The 18,504-nt window shown below is 43.3% G+C and overlaps 1 protein-coding gene across 4 annotated transcripts in view; it reads right to left on the bottom strand.

Annotated features, from left to right (window-relative positions):
- The window catches only part of PLD5 (phospholipase D family member 5), a 303,291-nt gene that overhangs the window by 157,154 nt on the left and 127,633 nt on the right, over positions 1-18,504 (bottom strand). For 2 of the 4 annotated variants that reach the window (XM_021064454.1, XM_021064453.1), the window contains exon 2: positions 6,342-6,478. In XM_021064454.1, coding sequence (XP_020920113.1) covers positions 6,342-6,478 — 137 coding nt within the window. Of the gene's footprint in view, positions 1-6,334; positions 6,479-18,504 lie in introns of those variants that run through there. The other 2 variants (XM_021064455.1, XM_005667951.3) reach the window with 2 other exon arrangements.

Consider the following 18,504-nt stretch of genomic DNA (forward strand, 5'->3'; position numbering starts at 1 on the left):
AAGAGACAAGAGACAAGCGTGGCTCATCTCGAGAAGTATAAATGTGAGAAAAAGAATGTATATGTATACATGGGTCGCTTTGCTGAACAGCAGAAACTGACAGAACATGGTAAATTAACTATAATAAAAAATTTAAAAAGAAAAAAATAAGCAAATATAAGGCCTCACTCAGTAAAGGAGTTTGCCATTTCCTCCCTCGTACATGAATTGACTTTCATCTCACAACAGCATGGGACAATTTTCATCAATTTATAAGTGAGAATTCTCAGGCTTCCTTGGGGTCACCTGCTCTGCTTGAAGGGACAGAAATGGGACTGACCCCACGTCTTCTGAACCAAACTTTGTTGGTCCAAGCCCATGGCTACATCAAGTGTAAGTAACACCTGAAAACCAGCTTTGGGGGGGCAGGTGAGGTTTAGCTGCAAACTCGTTGATCACTCACAGCCCTCGTCTTTTAGAATCATAGTTGAAAGTTCCTCCTCTGAAATAAGATCTGATTCTTCAGTGTTTGCTTTCCAAATCTGCACGCTGTTCTAACTTTCCAAAGTTCTGCAATTCTGGAAGCTGAAGTCCAGTGAATTCTTCAACAGATTTTTCTTTTAATACTTTTTCTCTATATACACCCTTATTTTTATTTATTAATTTTTTTAGGGGCGCACTCATGGCACATGGAAGTTCCCAGGCTAGGGGTCAAATCTAAGCTGCAGCTGCTGGCCTACACCACAGCCACAGCAATGCCAGATCCAAGCCGCATCTGCGACCTACACCACAGCTCATGGCGACACCAGATCCTAAATCCAGGATCAAACCCGCATCTTCATGGATACTAGTTGGGTTCTTAACCCCCAGAGCAACAACAGGAACTCCTCAATATACACTATAATCATGGCAATTACTTTAATTGAAAGTTCCGATGAGAAAGTTTTTCTAATTAGAAATCTATATACAAAATACAAAAATATCCATCAGGACATCCACCTGGGTTTTCTTTTTCTCTCCCCTCTCCCTTTTACAGTGTCCCCTTTGCCTCTGCTTAAGGGCCAGGCCCTTCACTATTCCTGGATGTCCCTCCTGCAAAGGCAGCTGAAACAGGCTATCTGGGGAAAAGACAGCTGTGCTTTCTGTGGCCAAGTGCCATTCATGATGATCAGATAGGGCTGTGCCTATAAGGGTTCAAAGAACTTTCTGAAAAATGTATATGCCACACTCAAATAATCTTTTTGCAGAACAAACCTGGCAACAGGAAATGTCAACATCGTTAATCATATGTTGAGTTTCATTAAAATTAAAACTTTGAAATAATTAGCTTTTGCTGCTTCCAAGTGGTAATTATAGGCCATCAGGAAGCATCATGCTCTCTTGCATTTCCTCCTTTAAACATACAACGCTAAAGATAAAACATTACAGATAATCTTTTTTCTTGGCTCTTTAGGGCCACACCTGTGGCATATGAAAGTTCCCTGGCTAAGGGATGAATCGGAGCTGTAGCTGCTGGCCTACACCACAGCCACAGCAACTTGGGATCCAGCAACGCGGGAGCTGAGCCACAACCTGCAAACTACACCATAGCTCATGGCAGTGCAGGATCCTTAACCCACTGAGTGAAGCCAGGGGTCGAACCCCATCCTCGTGGATTCTGGTCGTGTTCATTACCACTGAGTCACAACAGGAAGTCCCTAAAAATAATCTTTAAGATTTTAACTATGAGAATATAAACAATATTTCCTGGGTCTTGGCTAATCAACTCTCCCATGATTCAGAAAATTTGAATTTTACTTGACTCAGAAGTGAAATTAAGATGTTAATAAGTGACATTTCAAGTGAAAACAGAGCTCAGAAACATAAAAATACCTAAATTTAAACATTTTCAGATTTCTTTTAAAATTAAGCATTTATCTTCCATTTCCAATTATCATTAAACATTATTTACTCAAAGTTAGAAAAAAAATCTGTTAGATTACTCTATTTCATTTTAGCAATTCCTCAGTAGGTTTTCTTTTCTCACTTCCATGTGATAATCATTTTTAAATAGAGACTCTCTAACCTTTAGTTTCTCCTCTCATAATCCTCAGTTATTCCCCCCAAATGAATTCCATAGAGGAATAATAAATTTATCTAGATAATATATCTTATCTTGGAGTTCCCGTGGTGGTGCAGCGGTAATGAGGTAATGAACTTGACTAGTACCCATGAGGATGTGGCTCTGAGACAGACTATTAACTCGGGTAGTCAGTGTAGGACCAAGGGCTCCAAAGCATTCTTTTGATATGGACATTGATTAACATTTGTGGCTTAAGGGCTCCAGGGAGTTAACACCTCCACAGACCTTGTTTTATTATAGGAAAAGCATATTCCCCACAGGCTTTGTTTACTATAGGAAATGCGAATCTCCAGCCCACTCCTCAACTAATAAAAAAGGAATGGGAGGAATGGTAACTTAATCTAAGGAAAGAAAAGGACAAAGAAACCATAAAACTTAAGGGACATTTCCAACCCTCAAGCCCCTACTGGACAAGGACTGATATAAGCAATAGAGCAAAGCCAATGGGAGAAAACCACATCTTTCTGAAGCCCACATTGGTACCCCCCATCTTTAAGGAATAAAAACCCCTACAGGACAATAAAGAAGGGGGCTCTTCTCCCCCTCCCAGCAGCCCTGGGAGCTGTTTGCTCTCCTGTAATAAAGACTTTGCTTGCCTGCTGCCTGTGTGTTCGCAGAGTTCATTCTTCCACTGCTGTGAATAAGAACCCAGGTTCTGGTATCTTTCTGGTATCACCTTAGATCCTGGGCCTGGCTCAGTTCCTAAGGACAATGGCAGGGCTAGTAGCCAGGCAGGAAAGAAGGAGGCGGAGTGTCCTGGAAGTTAGAAGGTAACCTCGCCTTAGTGATAAGGAGGGAGGAGCCCATGTAAGAAACGTTCAGCATGTTAAAAGGAGAATGATCAGGGGACCGCAGCGGGGCAATGGGCTGTCCCACTGGAGATGGCCTGGACTGAGGTATAAGGAATTGCAGTCTCCTGTGCTTTGGAGAAGAACAAGCTGTGGCTTCTAGGAGAGAGGCTGGAGGAAGCCCGCTACCACCCAGGCAGACAGACAAAAGCATTGCAAGGCTGAGAACATGGGAGGATGGACACACAAGACAGAGGAAAGAGGCTGTAGCCAAGAGGACGATCCCCAGGGGCTGCAGGTTCTGGAAAAGAGAGCTGCAGGTAGGGGTGCAACCTGGCAACCAGAGGTGGGATTCCCACCGCCCCAGGGGAAAGGAAGCAGGAGAGCGGCTGGTACTTGGAGGAAGACACTCTAGATGGAGGGAGAAGCCGTGATGACGCATCAGGATTCAGTTACTGATTGAGATGGCAGAAATAACCAGACCAAAATTCCAGCTGTATGAGTTAAAAGTTAAAATTAAATTAGAGCTCCCCCCGAGCGAAAGAGCCATAATTCTAAGGCGCCCCCACCCCTTTTTTGTTGTTGTTGAAAGCGACTATGAACTGAAGTTTGGCCCTTGCCATCAGCCTCTACCTGGATTAAATCATGAGCCACTGCTGGAACATGATGGATGATAATGTGAGAAAAAGAATATATGTATATAATAGATACAGCTATAGATGTGGCTGGGTCACGTTGCTGCACAGTAGAAAGTGACAGGACACTGTAAATCAACTGTGACAGAAAAAATAAAAATCACAAAATAAAATAAAAAAATCATGACCCACAGCACCCCCTGAGCAGAGGTCACGGTGAAAATCAGAAGTGAAGCACTTCGTGCCCTGGGAAAACTGGAAGAGCAGGGCTTCGGACGGTCAGATCTTTTCAGAAGATTTTATGTGCCCAATTCTTGCATCTCCTCCTACCTAGAGAAACACGAACATCCTTCATGGGGATGTCTGCTCCCTGTGACTAGCAATGACCTTCAGGAGACGAGCACCAAACTTGTAGAGCATGTGTCTGCCTGCACGCGCCACCCCCCCTTATCCTATCCTGATATCCCCCTTTTCTATCGGAAATACCGCCGCCCTGGCTATGGTGAAGGATAAAACAAAGAATGTCAACGTCATCTGAATGCAGTCACCTCCACAGGTGACAGCCGGTGAGTCCTGCAGCTGTGAAAACTCAGGATGCTGGCCCTGATGGCAGAGGTGCGTATCAAAGGAAGGATTTGGGGAGCCCAGACCTCTTCTGCTCCTGCTCCCTGCCCTTCGTTGCAAAAACTCCTGTATATCCTAGCTCCTCCCTCGCCTCTCAGAGCGGTTTCTCAGGGCTACCTGAGATGCTGTCCCCCGGGGCTTAAGTCCTACTTTTGCCCCCAGTAAAAGTGAGCTCTCAACTTACAGGTTGTGCATTTTCTTTTAAGTCCACCCTACCCATACCTGGTAATGTTTGTTAAAACGTCCTGGGTATTTTGTCCTAAAGCAGTTGTTACAGGTTGACATTTGCGGGGCTGCTTTTGAGGTTCTGGGGTTTGCCATCGAAAGCACCCTGCAGTCGTCATCACAGCAGAGGTGGGAGAGAGGGGCAGAGCACTGCACTGAACAAGGAGTTGTCACCGGCCCCCTTACCCACAAAATGTTTATACTTGGCACACAAAAGGATTGGTACAAGATACTGATGCAGATGGCTGATTGGGAGTGTGAGTCTATGGATTGCCTTATAATCTCAATATAATTTTTCTCCTAAATTCAGTCTGGGAAGTAAATATACTTAGGAACACCTGTCAAACCCCAAGAAATCTAAACCGTGTACTCATTTCTCTCGTGTATCCTTTGTGGTGTATCACACTATGGCCTGGTAATTAGACTACAATACATCAAGGGGTAAAAAACCCCCAAACTTTGTCTTTTCCAAATGTTTTTGTGTGTCCAACATTCAACCCTCAAGGCAAAGCATCCAAGATAAAAACCTGCATATATGTTACCAGACTGTGGTTGATTTTAAGCTAGAAAAGAGGGGCACTTTGACTAATGCTTTCCAAAGGGGGGGGAAAATCACAATTAAAATTCACTCTAAGAGCTAACTCATATAACCATTATGATTTTGTGGCCTCACGTCAGCTTGGCAGCAACTCCTATATAAAAATAAGTCTCTTATCTCTCTGCCTCCTCTTGGTACTCTTCTGCATCCTCCTCCCAGCCTCCCCAAATGAAGAAGCTCTCAGGAAAGAGCTGGACGAGGAGACTGATGGGGATAAAACCATGCTGGGACGGCTCTGCCGTCAGAAATGACCCTAAGGAAATATTATTATTTAATGTACCTGAAGAGAAAGAATACATAAAGATAACAGCAAAGCTATTGCAATGTCCGGATTAAAAATAAACTTGGTGCTAAATGGAGACAGCCTGAGGAGGCTCCTGTCTTTTTATGGACAGGCTTCTATACTTAATCCCCAATTTCTTTTTTAGGGCCACATCCATGGCATGTGGAGGTTCCCAGGCTAGGGGTCCAATCAGAGCTGCACCGGCCAGCCTACACCACAGCCAGAGCAACGCAGGATTTGAGCTGCATCTGCGACCTACACTACAGCTCACGGCAACGCCAGATCCTTACCCCACTGAGTGAGGCCAAGGATCAAACCCGCATCATCATAGACCCTAGTCAGGTTCATTAACCACTGAACCACGAAGGGAACTCCTATTTAATCCCCATTCTAAGTTGGAGTTTTTCCCAAATTGTGTGTTTAATTTCTCATTGACGTAACAACTAGCTGAGTGTCCTCTGTCTATTGGGGCCTTCACTTTAGCCAAGCTTATCACGGAATAAACCAAAACCTCAGACACACAGGCACAGAGGTTTTCAGAAATGCAGACTATTACAAAATGTCATCTTGTCAACCATGCCCTTGACCAGAACACGCCCAAACTGTAAAGTGATTTAAGTCGTTACTCATTTTTCTTTCTTTTTTTTTTTGTCTTTTTGCCATTTCTTGGACCGCTCCCTCGGCATATGGAGGTTCCCAGGCGAGGGGTCCAATCGGAGCTGTAGCCACCGGCCTACACCACAGCCACAGCAACGTGGGATCCGAGCTGTGTCTGCAACCCACACCACAGTTCACAGCAACGCCGGATCCTCGACCCACTGAGCAAGGCCAGGGATCGAACCCGCAACCTCATGGTTCCTAGTCTGATTTGTTAACCACTGAGCCACGACGGGAACTCCAAGTTGTTACTCATTTTTATCCCTTTGGTCTAGATGAAAGCTTGAGTGGATAGAGTCCATCGTCCAAGGGCAAGTTTGGCGATCATGTGTCTTTACACTATTTTTCTCTCCACCGTCCAGGGCCCTCCTTGATGTTCCTGCCCACTCCCGAAAAGAGGATTTTTGAATTTTTGTTTGTTACCTCTTACCGACATTTATTTTGACAATTTTTTTCTGACAGTCCATCCTCATCCTCTCCCATGATGTCCACGGCCGAAAATATCAAGGCAACGAGAATGGCAAAGCAGCACACCAGGGCAAAGACCACGATGCACTTCTGCTGGGACTGCGAGAGACAGAGAAGATAAGGAAGAGTAAGTGAAGCAGCTTTTGCCCAGGAAACTCAGGAGGGACAGCTTTTCAAAGGTCCATGCAAAACCCTGGGGGAATAATTACTTTTGTCACTGCCAGAAAAGGCTTGCTCTCTAGGTGAAAGGCCTGAGACCTTTATGCCTATTCCTCAACCCAGCCTTCAAACCCCTGCTAAATATGTTAGAGCCTATTAAATAATTCAAGTGCAGCATCAAGACTTAACACAAGTTTGCTCCTCTTCTCTCTAATCAAAAGCAGTCCAGAAAAGATCACTACAAGGGCCATTATCGCAAATTAAAAATGAAACACAGGGTGCCTCAAAGATCAATCTCCATCTGCTGTTTTTTTCACCATTTTCCAAACTCCGTGCAAACTGCATTCAAATTCTGCACCTTCTTGGGAATTCCCATTGAGGCTTAGCGGGGTTCGAACCCAACTAGTATCCATGAGGATGCAGGGTCGATCCCTGGCCTTGCTCAGTGGGTTAAAGATCTGGCATCGCTGTGACTGTGGTGTGGGCGGGCTGGCAGCTGCATCTCTGATTTGAACCCTAGCCTGGGAATCTCATGATAAACACATCCTATTCATTTAACTGTAAATCTTGAAATTTATTTTCTTTGTGGGGGGTTAAATATAATGTTAAGCCAATAATCTTTTTAAAATTTTTGAATGATTTTTATTCTGCCCTTTATTTTCTATTTATTTTAATCATACTCATTACTTGTATAATCAGAAAATGCTTGCTGTTAACCGTTTTGAAAAAACTTATAATATGAAAAAGCAAATAAGTCACTCAGAGTCCTGATCAGGCAGAACATTTTCTTCTTGTTCTCTTCTTTTTCTTAAAAAAATTTTTTTTATTAAAGTATAGTTGATTTACAATGTTGTGCCAATTTCTGCTGTATAGCAAAGTGACCCAGTCATACATATACATATACATATATATATATATATATATATATATATATACTTTCCTTTTGTTATACTATCTTCCATTCTGGTCTGTTCCAAAAGATTGGATAGTTCCCTGTGCTATACAGGAGGACATCATTGCTTATTCATTCTAAGAGTTTTATTTTTTCCATTATAGTTGATTTACAGCGTTCTGTCAATTTCTACCAAACAGCAAAGTGATCTAATCATACATACATATATTCTTTTTCTCATATTACTATATCTACCTATCTAACAATCTGCTAGTATTTATAGCATGCTATATATAGTTTTACATTCTGCTTTTTACATTTAATCATGTTTTAAGGTATTAATATTCTCTGAAAGTGTAGTTTTATGTTGTTGCATAGTATTTAATTGCAGGAAAAATCACTGTCTCTTTTTCCTTTTTTTTTTTTTTTTGGTTTTTTTTTTTTTTTTTTAAGGGCCACACTCGGGGCATGTGGAGGTTCCCAGGCTAGGGGTCCAATCGGAGCTGTAGCTGCCAGCCTATGCCACAGCCACAGCAATGCAGGATCCATGTCGTGTCTGTGACCTACACCACAGCTCATGGCAATGTCAGATCGTTAACTCACTGAGAAAGGCCAGAGATTGAACCTGAATCCTCATGGATGCTGGTCAGGTATGTTAACTGCTGAGCCACAACGGGAACTCCGAAAATCACTGTCTCCTTTACTCCCAAAACTTCCCTTTAAAGCCACTCATTTTACGACAGAAAAAAAAAAAAAAAAAAAAAAAAAAAGATAAAACATTTCCTCAATTATAAATAGAAACAAACAAAAAGCTATTAGAGGAATTTAAAATAAATAATAGTCACATTAATCCAGTCCAGAAGACCCTCTAACCCAGGACAGTATAATTACACATTCTCTCAAAAAGAATCCTAGAAACAACAGCATGAATACACCACACCAGACACACTTCAGGTACTCAGTGAATGAATTCCAGAGACGTTAATACGAAATGCTTCATTGATAACATTGATTCCCTTCCCTTTATTCTGATTTTTATGATAAAACAGTAAATAACAACGCTAGTTAATGTGTGCTACTGAAGTACTTTGATGTAATAACCCTCATGAATTTCCATTAACTTCTTTTTTTTTTTGCTTTTTAGGGCTGAACACGCAGCATATGGAGGTTTCCAGGCTAGGGGTCTAATCGGAGCTGCACCTGCCGGCCTACACCACAGCCACAGCAACACCAGATCCGTCTGTGACCTACACCACAGCTCACAGCAACACCGAATCCTTAACCCACTGAGCAAGGCCAGGGATCGAACCTGCAACCTCATGGTTCCTAGTCGGATTCATTTTGGCTGTGCCACGACGGGAATTCCTAACTTCTGTTAATATAATTCTATTTTCTCAACTTCTATGAAAATGAACACATTTCATTTTAATTTGTCAAAGAAGAGAAATGGAGATTCTGATACTAATTTTCAAACATCTCCTTGAAACAACATACTATACCAATATGAGGTCATACTACTAATTTCTTTAGTCTCTTTCATTTTCCAACTCATCGAAAGTGAAAGATTCTGTTCAAATGATAGCATAAGAGCCTCTTGAATGAAACCAAATTCCAGGTTACTCAAGACATTTATTCATTTTCAAATCCTTAACAGATCATTTCAGCTCATTCTGGAATTAACTTGAAACATAATTTTTGGTTTGTATTGAATTCAATCAAGGGAAGCAACCCTTCCATCTGATTACAACCTAAACTGAACTGATGACTCAACCTATTAAAAGACAATGAAATTTGAAATGCTATTTTCTAGAATTAGTCAAGCAGGACTTTTCCCTGTACCTTACAATGAAACTCTATTTTGAAAAGAATTGCTTTTGCTTGGTCAAGAAATACCTTAATTCTACTGACCTTGAAAATATTCATATATTGTATCCCTATCAAATACATTTTACCTCAATACGGAAAAAGATGTATAACCTCTAAATGGGGAAAGGGTATTATACTGAGAAATGAGAAGTATTCTGTATTTCCAACTGGGGCTTATGTACCATCTGACAAGCTGTTAAAAGCAATGTGTACCTAGACGTAAAAAGTAAATGTACAAAAATTCAAGGTAAATTCAAATTATTCATATTCTTTTTCATTTATTTCCCATGACTAGTTTTTTTTGAATAAGATCATGGGAAAGTCTTAAAAACAACAATTTTTATGCATGCCGATTTTATAGCCCACCAAGTTGGACATTCTAGTACAATTATTCTCCCGTGTGAAAGATGTGGAAACTCGTACTCAAAGACATTTGGTCACTGAGCTGTTTAAGGGGACTGAACCAGTAGGAGATAGTCCAGGGATTTAATTTAAGTCTCTACATCTCAAGTCTCTTAGATCTGTTTTAAAGATGTAAATTTGTCCTTTTTGACTTTCTTTTCTTTTCTTTTTAATGGGCCTGCACGCAATGCTACGTTCCCGGGCCAGGGAATTAATCTGAGCCACAGCTGTGGCAATGCCAGATCCCTTAACCCAGTGCCCCACGCCAGGGATCAAACCTGAACCTCTATAGCAACCGGAGCCACTGCAGTTGAATTCTTAACACACTGCACCACAGCAGGAACGCCATGCTTTTCTTTTCTTGACCTCATTTTCTTTTTTTCTTTTTTCTTTTTTTTGTCTTTTTGCCATTTCTTGGACCGCTCCCTCGGCATATGAAGGTTCCCAGGCAAGGGGTTCAATCGGAGCTGTAGCCGCCGGCCTACGCCAGAGCCACAGCAACACAGGATCCGAGCCGCATCTGTGACCTACACCACAGCTTACAGCAACACCGGATCCTTAACCCTCTGAGCAAGGCCAGGGATCGAACCCTCAACTTTATGGTTCCTAGTCGGATTTGTTAACCACTGAGCCACGACGGGAACTCCTGACCTCATTTTCTCCTTAACAGCAGTTGGCTTGGGTTCACAGATTCCCACAGTGGTCCATTAGCATACCAAGGAAGGTTGGACATTTGACCCTGAGATGTGGGGATAAGACATTCCTGGGACTGTGGAACTTTCCTATAATTCTAGATGTGTTCCGATCCTGAGTTCCTAGATATGCGCCCAGAAAACAGATTACTCAGAAGATTCAAGGTAATCTTAGTTTTCGGCTATTATCTCTTGGAATACATTTTCTGTCCCCTTCTCTCTCTCTTCTCTTTCTGGCACGCCTATGCATGGGAACAACCTAAATGTCCATCAACAGAGGAGTGGATCCAGAAGATGTGGTACATACATACACAATGGAATATGACTCAGCCATTCAAAGGAACGAAATACTGGCATTTTCAGCAATGTTGGTGGACCTAGAAATTATCATGGTAAGTGAAGTCAGCCAGACAATGAGACACCAACATCCAGTGCTTTCACTGACATGTGGAATCTGAAAAAAGGACAGAATGAACTGATTTGCAGAACAGATACTGACTCACAGACTTTGAAAAACTTATGGTCTCTGGAGGAGACAGTTTGGGGGGTGGGGGGATGCCCTGGGGTTGTGGGATGGAAAGCCTATAAAATTGGATTGTGATGATCATGGTACAACTATAAAAGTAATAATTCATTGAGTAATTAAAAAAAAGAAAAAAGTAATCTTAGTTGATAACTTATCAACTCCTGGGTGACAGCCATATTCTAGAAAAATATGAGAAACGCTGGACCCTAAGTAGCTTAAGTGCTTTGCTTTTAAACTCATTTTAAAAGAATTATCACTTCACTTTCCACACTCATTTCAGTGTTCCTTAGGGTTCTAGGATTTTCCTTTATTCACTCTGTAACCCCTTCCTAAAGTATTCTAGTTTACTCCCAGGTTTTCACTGGCTAGATATACTAAGGCCTCCTAAATATATACCACCAGCCTAGACTGCCCAACTGAGTATCAGACCCTAAACGAGCTTCCACACCGTGGCACTGAAAGAGGAATGCTGGAAGAGTCCCCCCATCTCTCTAAGTTGAGGAGACAAAGTTGTTGGCATTCCACAAATGCCCTCTTTCTGAGTGCACAGGTGAAGCCCAGGGCAAAATCTCTATTATTTTTAGAGCCCCTGAATATTAGTTGCGCTTTTTTTTTTGGTCTTTTTAGGGCCGCACCTGCAGCATATGGAGGTTCCCAGGCTAGAGGTCCAATCAGAGCTGCAGCCACCGGCCTGCACCACAGCTCATGGCAACGGCAGATCCCCGAGGCCAGGGATCGAACCCTAATTGTCGTGGATACTAGTCAGATTCATTTCCACAGCGCCACAACAGGAACTCCTATCCTTCTGGTTTTGAAAGATGTGTCCCCCTTCTGAGGTCAGTTTGCTGAGACAAAACAGCTAGTGACAAGGTGGGCCAATGTACTGTCTGTGAGCTTAGCTCCTCTGATGTGACCCTAAGGGGGTCAGACCTCTCACCCATCTGGCTTTCTCCCTTCTGTTGCCTAAGACCACCGTGGGTGCTCGGATCACGGAGTGACCAGCCCTTAGGCACATCCCCGGCAGAGCAGGTTGTTAATGAAAATGAGTGGGTTTCCCTCTAAGGACGGACACCAGGTTAGAGGAGTAGCCTCCACGATTCCCGCAAGTTTCTCAGTTGCCTGAGAAAGCTGTTGCTGGCTGAGAGTAGATGTCCCTTCATCAGAGCTGAAAAGCTCTCTTTGATGCTGACAACCTCTACTAAAGTAGCCAATTTAAAGAAAAATGACAGGCCAGTCTTCCGTCTAGGGACCTGGTCCAACCTCACCCAGGGTCTCTCAGCTAAGCTTCCGGTGTCTTTCAACCAGGCTCCCCCACTGTCTTACTTTCTCCCTTTCTTTCTCTCTTTCTTTCTTTTCTTCCTTCCCTCCTTTCTTTTTTTCTTCCTTCCTTCCTTCCTTTTTGCTTTCTAGGGCCTCACCCGCTGCATATGGAGGTTCCCAGGCTAGGTGCCAGCCTACACCACAGCCACAGCAACAAGGGATCCAAGCCATGTCTGCGACTTACACCACAGCTCAGGGCAACACTGGATCCTTTAACCCACTGAGCGAGGCCAGGTATGGAATCCATGTCCTCACAGTTACTAGTTGGGTTCATTACCACTAAGCCACCATGGGAATTCCCTAGCCCTTTTCTATGTACAGGAAGATGCAGGCATCTGGGGTCCTGAAACCATTCCTTTGGTTTGCACCTTACCTGTCTATGGCTGGTCCCCTATCTATCGCCATCCTGAGTTCCCTCAGGATGCACCGCCTGGGAATGGCTGCAGTGGCCGATGGCTTGCTGGCTGCAACACTCCTCGTTTACTGACATGGTAGGAGGCACTGTTTGTCCACAAGGGTTAGGGCTTTTTCTACATTAGGCTTTGGCTTAAGGGATCCATTTTGTTAGTTTGAACTTCCATCTAGAACACCAAAACTTTCTCCTTATCAGCAAGAGGGCTGTTCTGCTTTCTTTTCATGTGTGTTGACACTGAGGTATAGCACTTCTGATTTCCTTCCAGAACTGCCTTCACATTACACCTTGGCCGCCTCTTTGGTGCATGAGGCCTGGTTTTCTGCCCGTCTCTGCTTTTGACATGCCTTCAGCACTAAGCTCAATCATTTCTAACTTTTGGTTTAAAACAGGCTCTTCCTTTCACTTGAATACTCAGAGGCTACTGTGGGGTTATTAATTGACTTAATTTCAATATTCTGTGTCTCAGGGAACAAGAAGGCCTGAGAGGTAGAGAGACGGGGAGCAGTCAGAACACACACAAAGTCTATCAACTCAGTTCACCATCTATTATGAACAGGGCAGTTGGCACCTCAAAACAGTTATGACAGTAATACCAAGACCCCTGACCACAGAGGACTATAATAAATATAATAATGAAAACACCTGAAATATTCTGAGAATTACCAAAAAGCAAGACAGAGACACAAAGTGAGCAAATGCTGTTGGAAAAATGGCTCTGAAAGACTTGGTCCAGGGTTGCCACAAACCATCAACTTGTTAAGAAATGCAATATCGGCAAAGTGCAACAAAGCAAAAAGCAATAAAATGAGGTCTGCCTTGGAGCCCGCTGGCCCGTCAATCCTTCTTCGTAGTCCTCCCTTATACCTCCCTGGGCTGAGCAGCTTGGATCGGAAGCATTGACCCACAAGTTAAGCTGTGAACAGGGTGATTCCTTCCGAGAACCAAGAACCACAGGAGGAAAGTACTGCACAGGCGTGCCTTGCACCTGGGCAGCAGATTCAGTGCCTCCTATAAAACCTGGAGACAAATCACTGTGCTCCACTATCACTCACAGCGATGCAAGAAGGAACTGCCCACTTTACAGGCATTAGGCAACTAAAAATCTGCAAAATCAAAACCAAAAGTAGGAAAGAGGTTCCTAACCCAACAAAGGAAACAAATCCCGGAGACAAGAAACGAAACAAAAGACAGAGATGAGCCTTTAAAAATAAAAATAACTCCAGTTTTTAGGAGGGTAAGAGAAGAGACGGGATCTATTAAACATCAGGAGAGAATACTATGAAAAGATGATTAATGACGATCTTGAAACATTTAAACCTCAGAAGCTGGGTGAGTATCAAAATGCACAGAGGTTGAAAACAAATCCATATCCTTTATTGATCAAAACATTTACCCAGAGGGAGTTCCCATCGTGGCTTAGCTGAAACGAATCCAACTAGTATCCATGAGGATGCGGGTTTGATCCCTGCCCTCACTCAGTGCGTCATCTGGTGCTGCTGTGAGCTGTGGTGTAGGTCACAGATATGGCTCAGATCCCACGTTGCTGTGGCTGTGGTGTAGGCGGGCAGCTGCAGCTCCGATTTGACCCCTACCTTGGGAACCTCCATGTGCCCTGGGTGTGGCCCTAAAAATAAAAATAAAAATAAAAATTAAAAAAATAAATGAAAAAAAAAAAAGCATTCATCCAGAGTACACAAGGAACAACAAAATCCTAACACCTGCAGAAGAAAAAATCAAGAGAAACAGAGAATGGTTCTAGAAAGCCATTATCTATCAGCTCAGCATTCCTAAAGAAAAAACACTGAGAATATAGGATTCTAAATATCAAAGAAATGGAGGAAAAAAACCTCATAAATAAAAAGGTGGTTCTTCCAAATAAGCCCTTTTTTTGCACATGAGTTTGGAAACAATTCAAAAGATTGATAACTGTACTTGGTGAAGTTTGGGGAAATGAGTGTTGTTAAGAGCACAAACTGGCAGTGCTTCCTCGAATCTCAATTTGGCAGGTTTCAGGATCGTTATCCTCTGACTCCTAAATTCCACTTTCAAGACTTAATTTTACCAAAGTGTCATTTGTATGCAAAAAGATATAAGACTAAGGACATTTACTGTAGCATGATTTGTAAAACAGGAAAAAAAAATGTGAAAAATAATCTAATTATCCATAAAGAGAGGAACTGATAAGTAGAACACAATATAGTCACTCTGTGGAACATTATGAAGTCACTAAAACACACACACACATTTGTAAATGAATGAAGAAATAATCCATGGAATACACAAAACCCTCAGCAGCTTCCATCCGTCAGGAAGAGTGAAGTTCTGTGAGGTCAGATGGGTTGCAGTGTTACAGGTTCTCACGGTTTACTGCATATTTTTCTGTGCTCTTTGGATGTTGTATACTAGCCCTGAATCTAAATTATCACCTAGAGCAATGAGAATGAGAGCTGTCCATTCCTGGACTGCTTCCACCCTAAGGCAAGTGAGCGTCCACAGCTCAGTTTCCCAACATACACTGAACATTATCAGCCACTACCCCTGGGTGTCTGCATGTACCTAAAGTCCTCCAAATTATTAGAGAGGACAGATTCTATGCCAGGTTTCACAAATTACAGAGGATCACTGGAGCATCGCAGGGAGTATTCTTTTCTCCTTTTTAAGTGAAAGGACAGTTTTTTTGAAATTTTTTATTATAGCTGATTTACAATGTTCTGTCAATTTCTGTTGTACAGCAAAGTGACCCAGTTTCTCACACACACACACACACACATACACACACACATTCCTTTTCTCATATTATCTTCTATCACGGTGATTGGATATAGTTCCCTGTGCTATAATATATAGCAGGACCTCATTGCTTATCCACTCCAAATGCTATAGTTTGCATCTACTAAACCCCAAACTCCCAGTCCATCCCACTCCCCCTACCTCCGCTTTGGCAATCACAGGTCTGTTCTCTATGTCAGTGAGTTTGTTTCTCTTCTGTAGACAGGTTCATTTGTGCCATATTTTAGATTCCAGATATAAGTGATATCATATGGTATTTGTTTTTCTCTTTCTGATTTACTTCACTTAGTGTAAGAATCTCTAGTTCCATCCTTGTTGCTGAAAATGGCATTATTTTCTTCTTTTTTATGGCTGAGGAGTATTCCACTGCATGTATGTGTGTGTGTATATATATATGTGTGTGTGTGTGTGTGTGTGTGTGTGTATATATATCTCACATCTTCTTAATCCATGTATCTGTTGATGGACATTGAGGTTGTTTCTGCATCTTGACTGTTATCACAGGGGATATTCAAACATAGAGAAAACCCAGGGATCGTCTAGTTCCACCTTTCATTTTATCGTTTTCCAGAGAAGAAAACTGCTGGGATTCAGACCCTTGTGACCTACTGTACACTCTTTTCTCTACTAGGCTTGACTGACTTGCAAAAAGTAGGGGACACAACGAGGCACTCTCAGATATTCGAGGAGCAAACACACGCCACACACCTCATGGGAGGGGAGGGGCAAGAGACCCTGGAGGAGCGAGCGAGCGTCCTCAGCCCTCTAATTCCTACCGTGGTCTCAGGTGGCATTAAACAAAGGGAAAAACATGCTTTGCTATGTTTAACAACACACGGAGACCATCTAACATGTGTTAGGCACTCTGCCAACTGGCGATTCAGAAAGTAGACCTCGTTCTTAAGAAGGTCTCTGCCCAGGAGTTCCCTTTGTGGCTCAGCAGGTTACAAACCCGACCAGTAACTATGAGGATGCAGGTTCGATCCCTGGCCTCACTCCGTGGGTTAAGGATCTGGCGATGCAGTGAGCTGTGGTGTAGGCCAGCAGCTGCAGCTCTGATTGGACCCCTAGCCTGGGAACTTCCCTATCCTGCAGATGTGGCCCTAAAAAGCACACCCATACACACGAAGAAGGTCGCTTCCCTCCGGGACCTCATACCTGAGGTCCGTGGAGGTGCGTGTAGCCGAGGACAGCAATGAGCTCTAGTCCGATGGGCTATGTGCCGACGGTCTCTACCACTGGTCTCTACGTCTACAGGGCTGGGGGAAGGGTGTGATTGTGACTCATTTCAGGGAAGAGTTTCATTCGAGCAGGCCACCCACCCTTCCATGCACCTCGAATATCTGGAAGAGAGTGGGATTTCCTCTGCAGTCCCAGGAAGAGAAATTAGTTATTCTGAATATGAGCATATGAACAAGAACACTCTGTCCAAGTCAACAGGAAGCGGCTAGTCTTCAATGGGCTAAAATATCACATTTTCAATGGAAAGTGACAACAAATTGTCATTGGTCTTTGGGGAGCTGGGAGCTTATTCCTCCAAAGTCCACTATCCTCCACTCTGCTTTTAACAAGCGGAGAAACAGCTCTGAAACGTTCCGTATATCAAAGCCAGTCCAAGTCCTTTCAACTTCCTGTGATTGGAGATTTTTTTCCCCCTGAAGTCAGTTAGTTAAGATTGTTTTATGTTTCTTGTCTAAATTATTTGTTTCTTGATCATCCAGTTGGGGGCAAAAAAAGCAGTGCCGACAAAACTCGACAATCTTTATTTGAAACTAATTAAAAAGCAAGGAAAAGTCACAATTGATGTGGGGGACACCAGTGAAGTGAGCAAAAAGCAATTTTTATCTTTGATGTCCCCAGTGTTCGGTTTCCTTTTACGTGAAACACACACACACACACACACACACACACACACACACGCACCCCACAAGCACACATGCATGCATGCACCACACAGTTATAAAAAGGGAGCATTCAGGGGAGCCCGGAGCTTTCCAGTCCAACTTGCTCCCAGGACAAGGACCTCAGTGGCAAACACCACCTTCCTCTGCTCGGACATTTCTAGCTACCAAAGGCTCACTATTTTAATGAGTCGGCACGAATTTTTTAAAGTACGTATTGACATGGAAAGACATTCGGGAACAGAAGCGTGTCCTGAGTCTCTGCCATGACCAGCACCTACCCAGAGGGCGGCTTTCCCTCCCTCCACCTCATGCCTCTTTTGCCGCCCCTCTCCCCCCCAGCCCCCATCTCCCTCCTCGGTCCCCCTCTTTCTGGACGTCCTTCTTCCTGTCCTGCACTGCTTTCCGCTCCGGCCACTGTTCTGGCTCTTTCAAATCTTCCAGTGCTCCCCCTGCAACACCCCAGACTCCTCTAAGTGCTCTGCTCCCAACTCCCAATCCCCTTCCAAGACTAGGTGGGGACTTTTCCACAGAAATCACCCTCTTTTTGCCCTGATTATAAAAAGTCTAGAAAAAAAACAAAAACAAAACACAAATAATAATGCCCAGAGGCGATGGATAAAGAAGTGCAGTTTTATAATAGAGACAAATCAGGTCACGAATAATAGACGGGAGAAGGGCAGGGGTAAACATTCTAGTACATATTTTTACAGAATGCCAATCTCATCTAACTAACAGCGTTACAGGAAAAGTGCTGTCCACTGCTTTTACATGTCCCAGTGCACCCCTTCTCACCATCAGTTTATTTTTAAAATATTAACTAATAATTTATTTATTTGTTTGTTTTTGCTTTGTAGGGCTGTACCTGCAGCGTATGGACATTCCCAGGCTAGGGGTCAGGGGTCGAATCGCAGCTGCCGACCATCATAGTCACAGCAATGCCAGATCCTTTACCCACTGAGCGGGGCCAGGGATCGAACCTGCATCCTCATGGATGCTAGTCTGGTTCATAACCTGCTGAGTCACTACGGGAATTCCTGAACTGCTTTCTTAAGATCGTGGGGTTTGGGGAGAGCATGTAGAAAACCCTCATGATTGCATCCTGGGGAAGCTGGGACCATTGGGAGTGAGGGCTGGAAGCCACAACAGGCACTCCCTCACC

The sequence above is a fragment of the Sus scrofa genome, chromosome 10 (assembly GCF_000003025.6).
Source record: "Sus scrofa isolate TJ Tabasco breed Duroc chromosome 10, Sscrofa11.1, whole genome shotgun sequence".
Lineage (NCBI taxonomy): Eukaryota > Metazoa > Chordata > Mammalia > Artiodactyla > Suidae > Sus > Sus scrofa.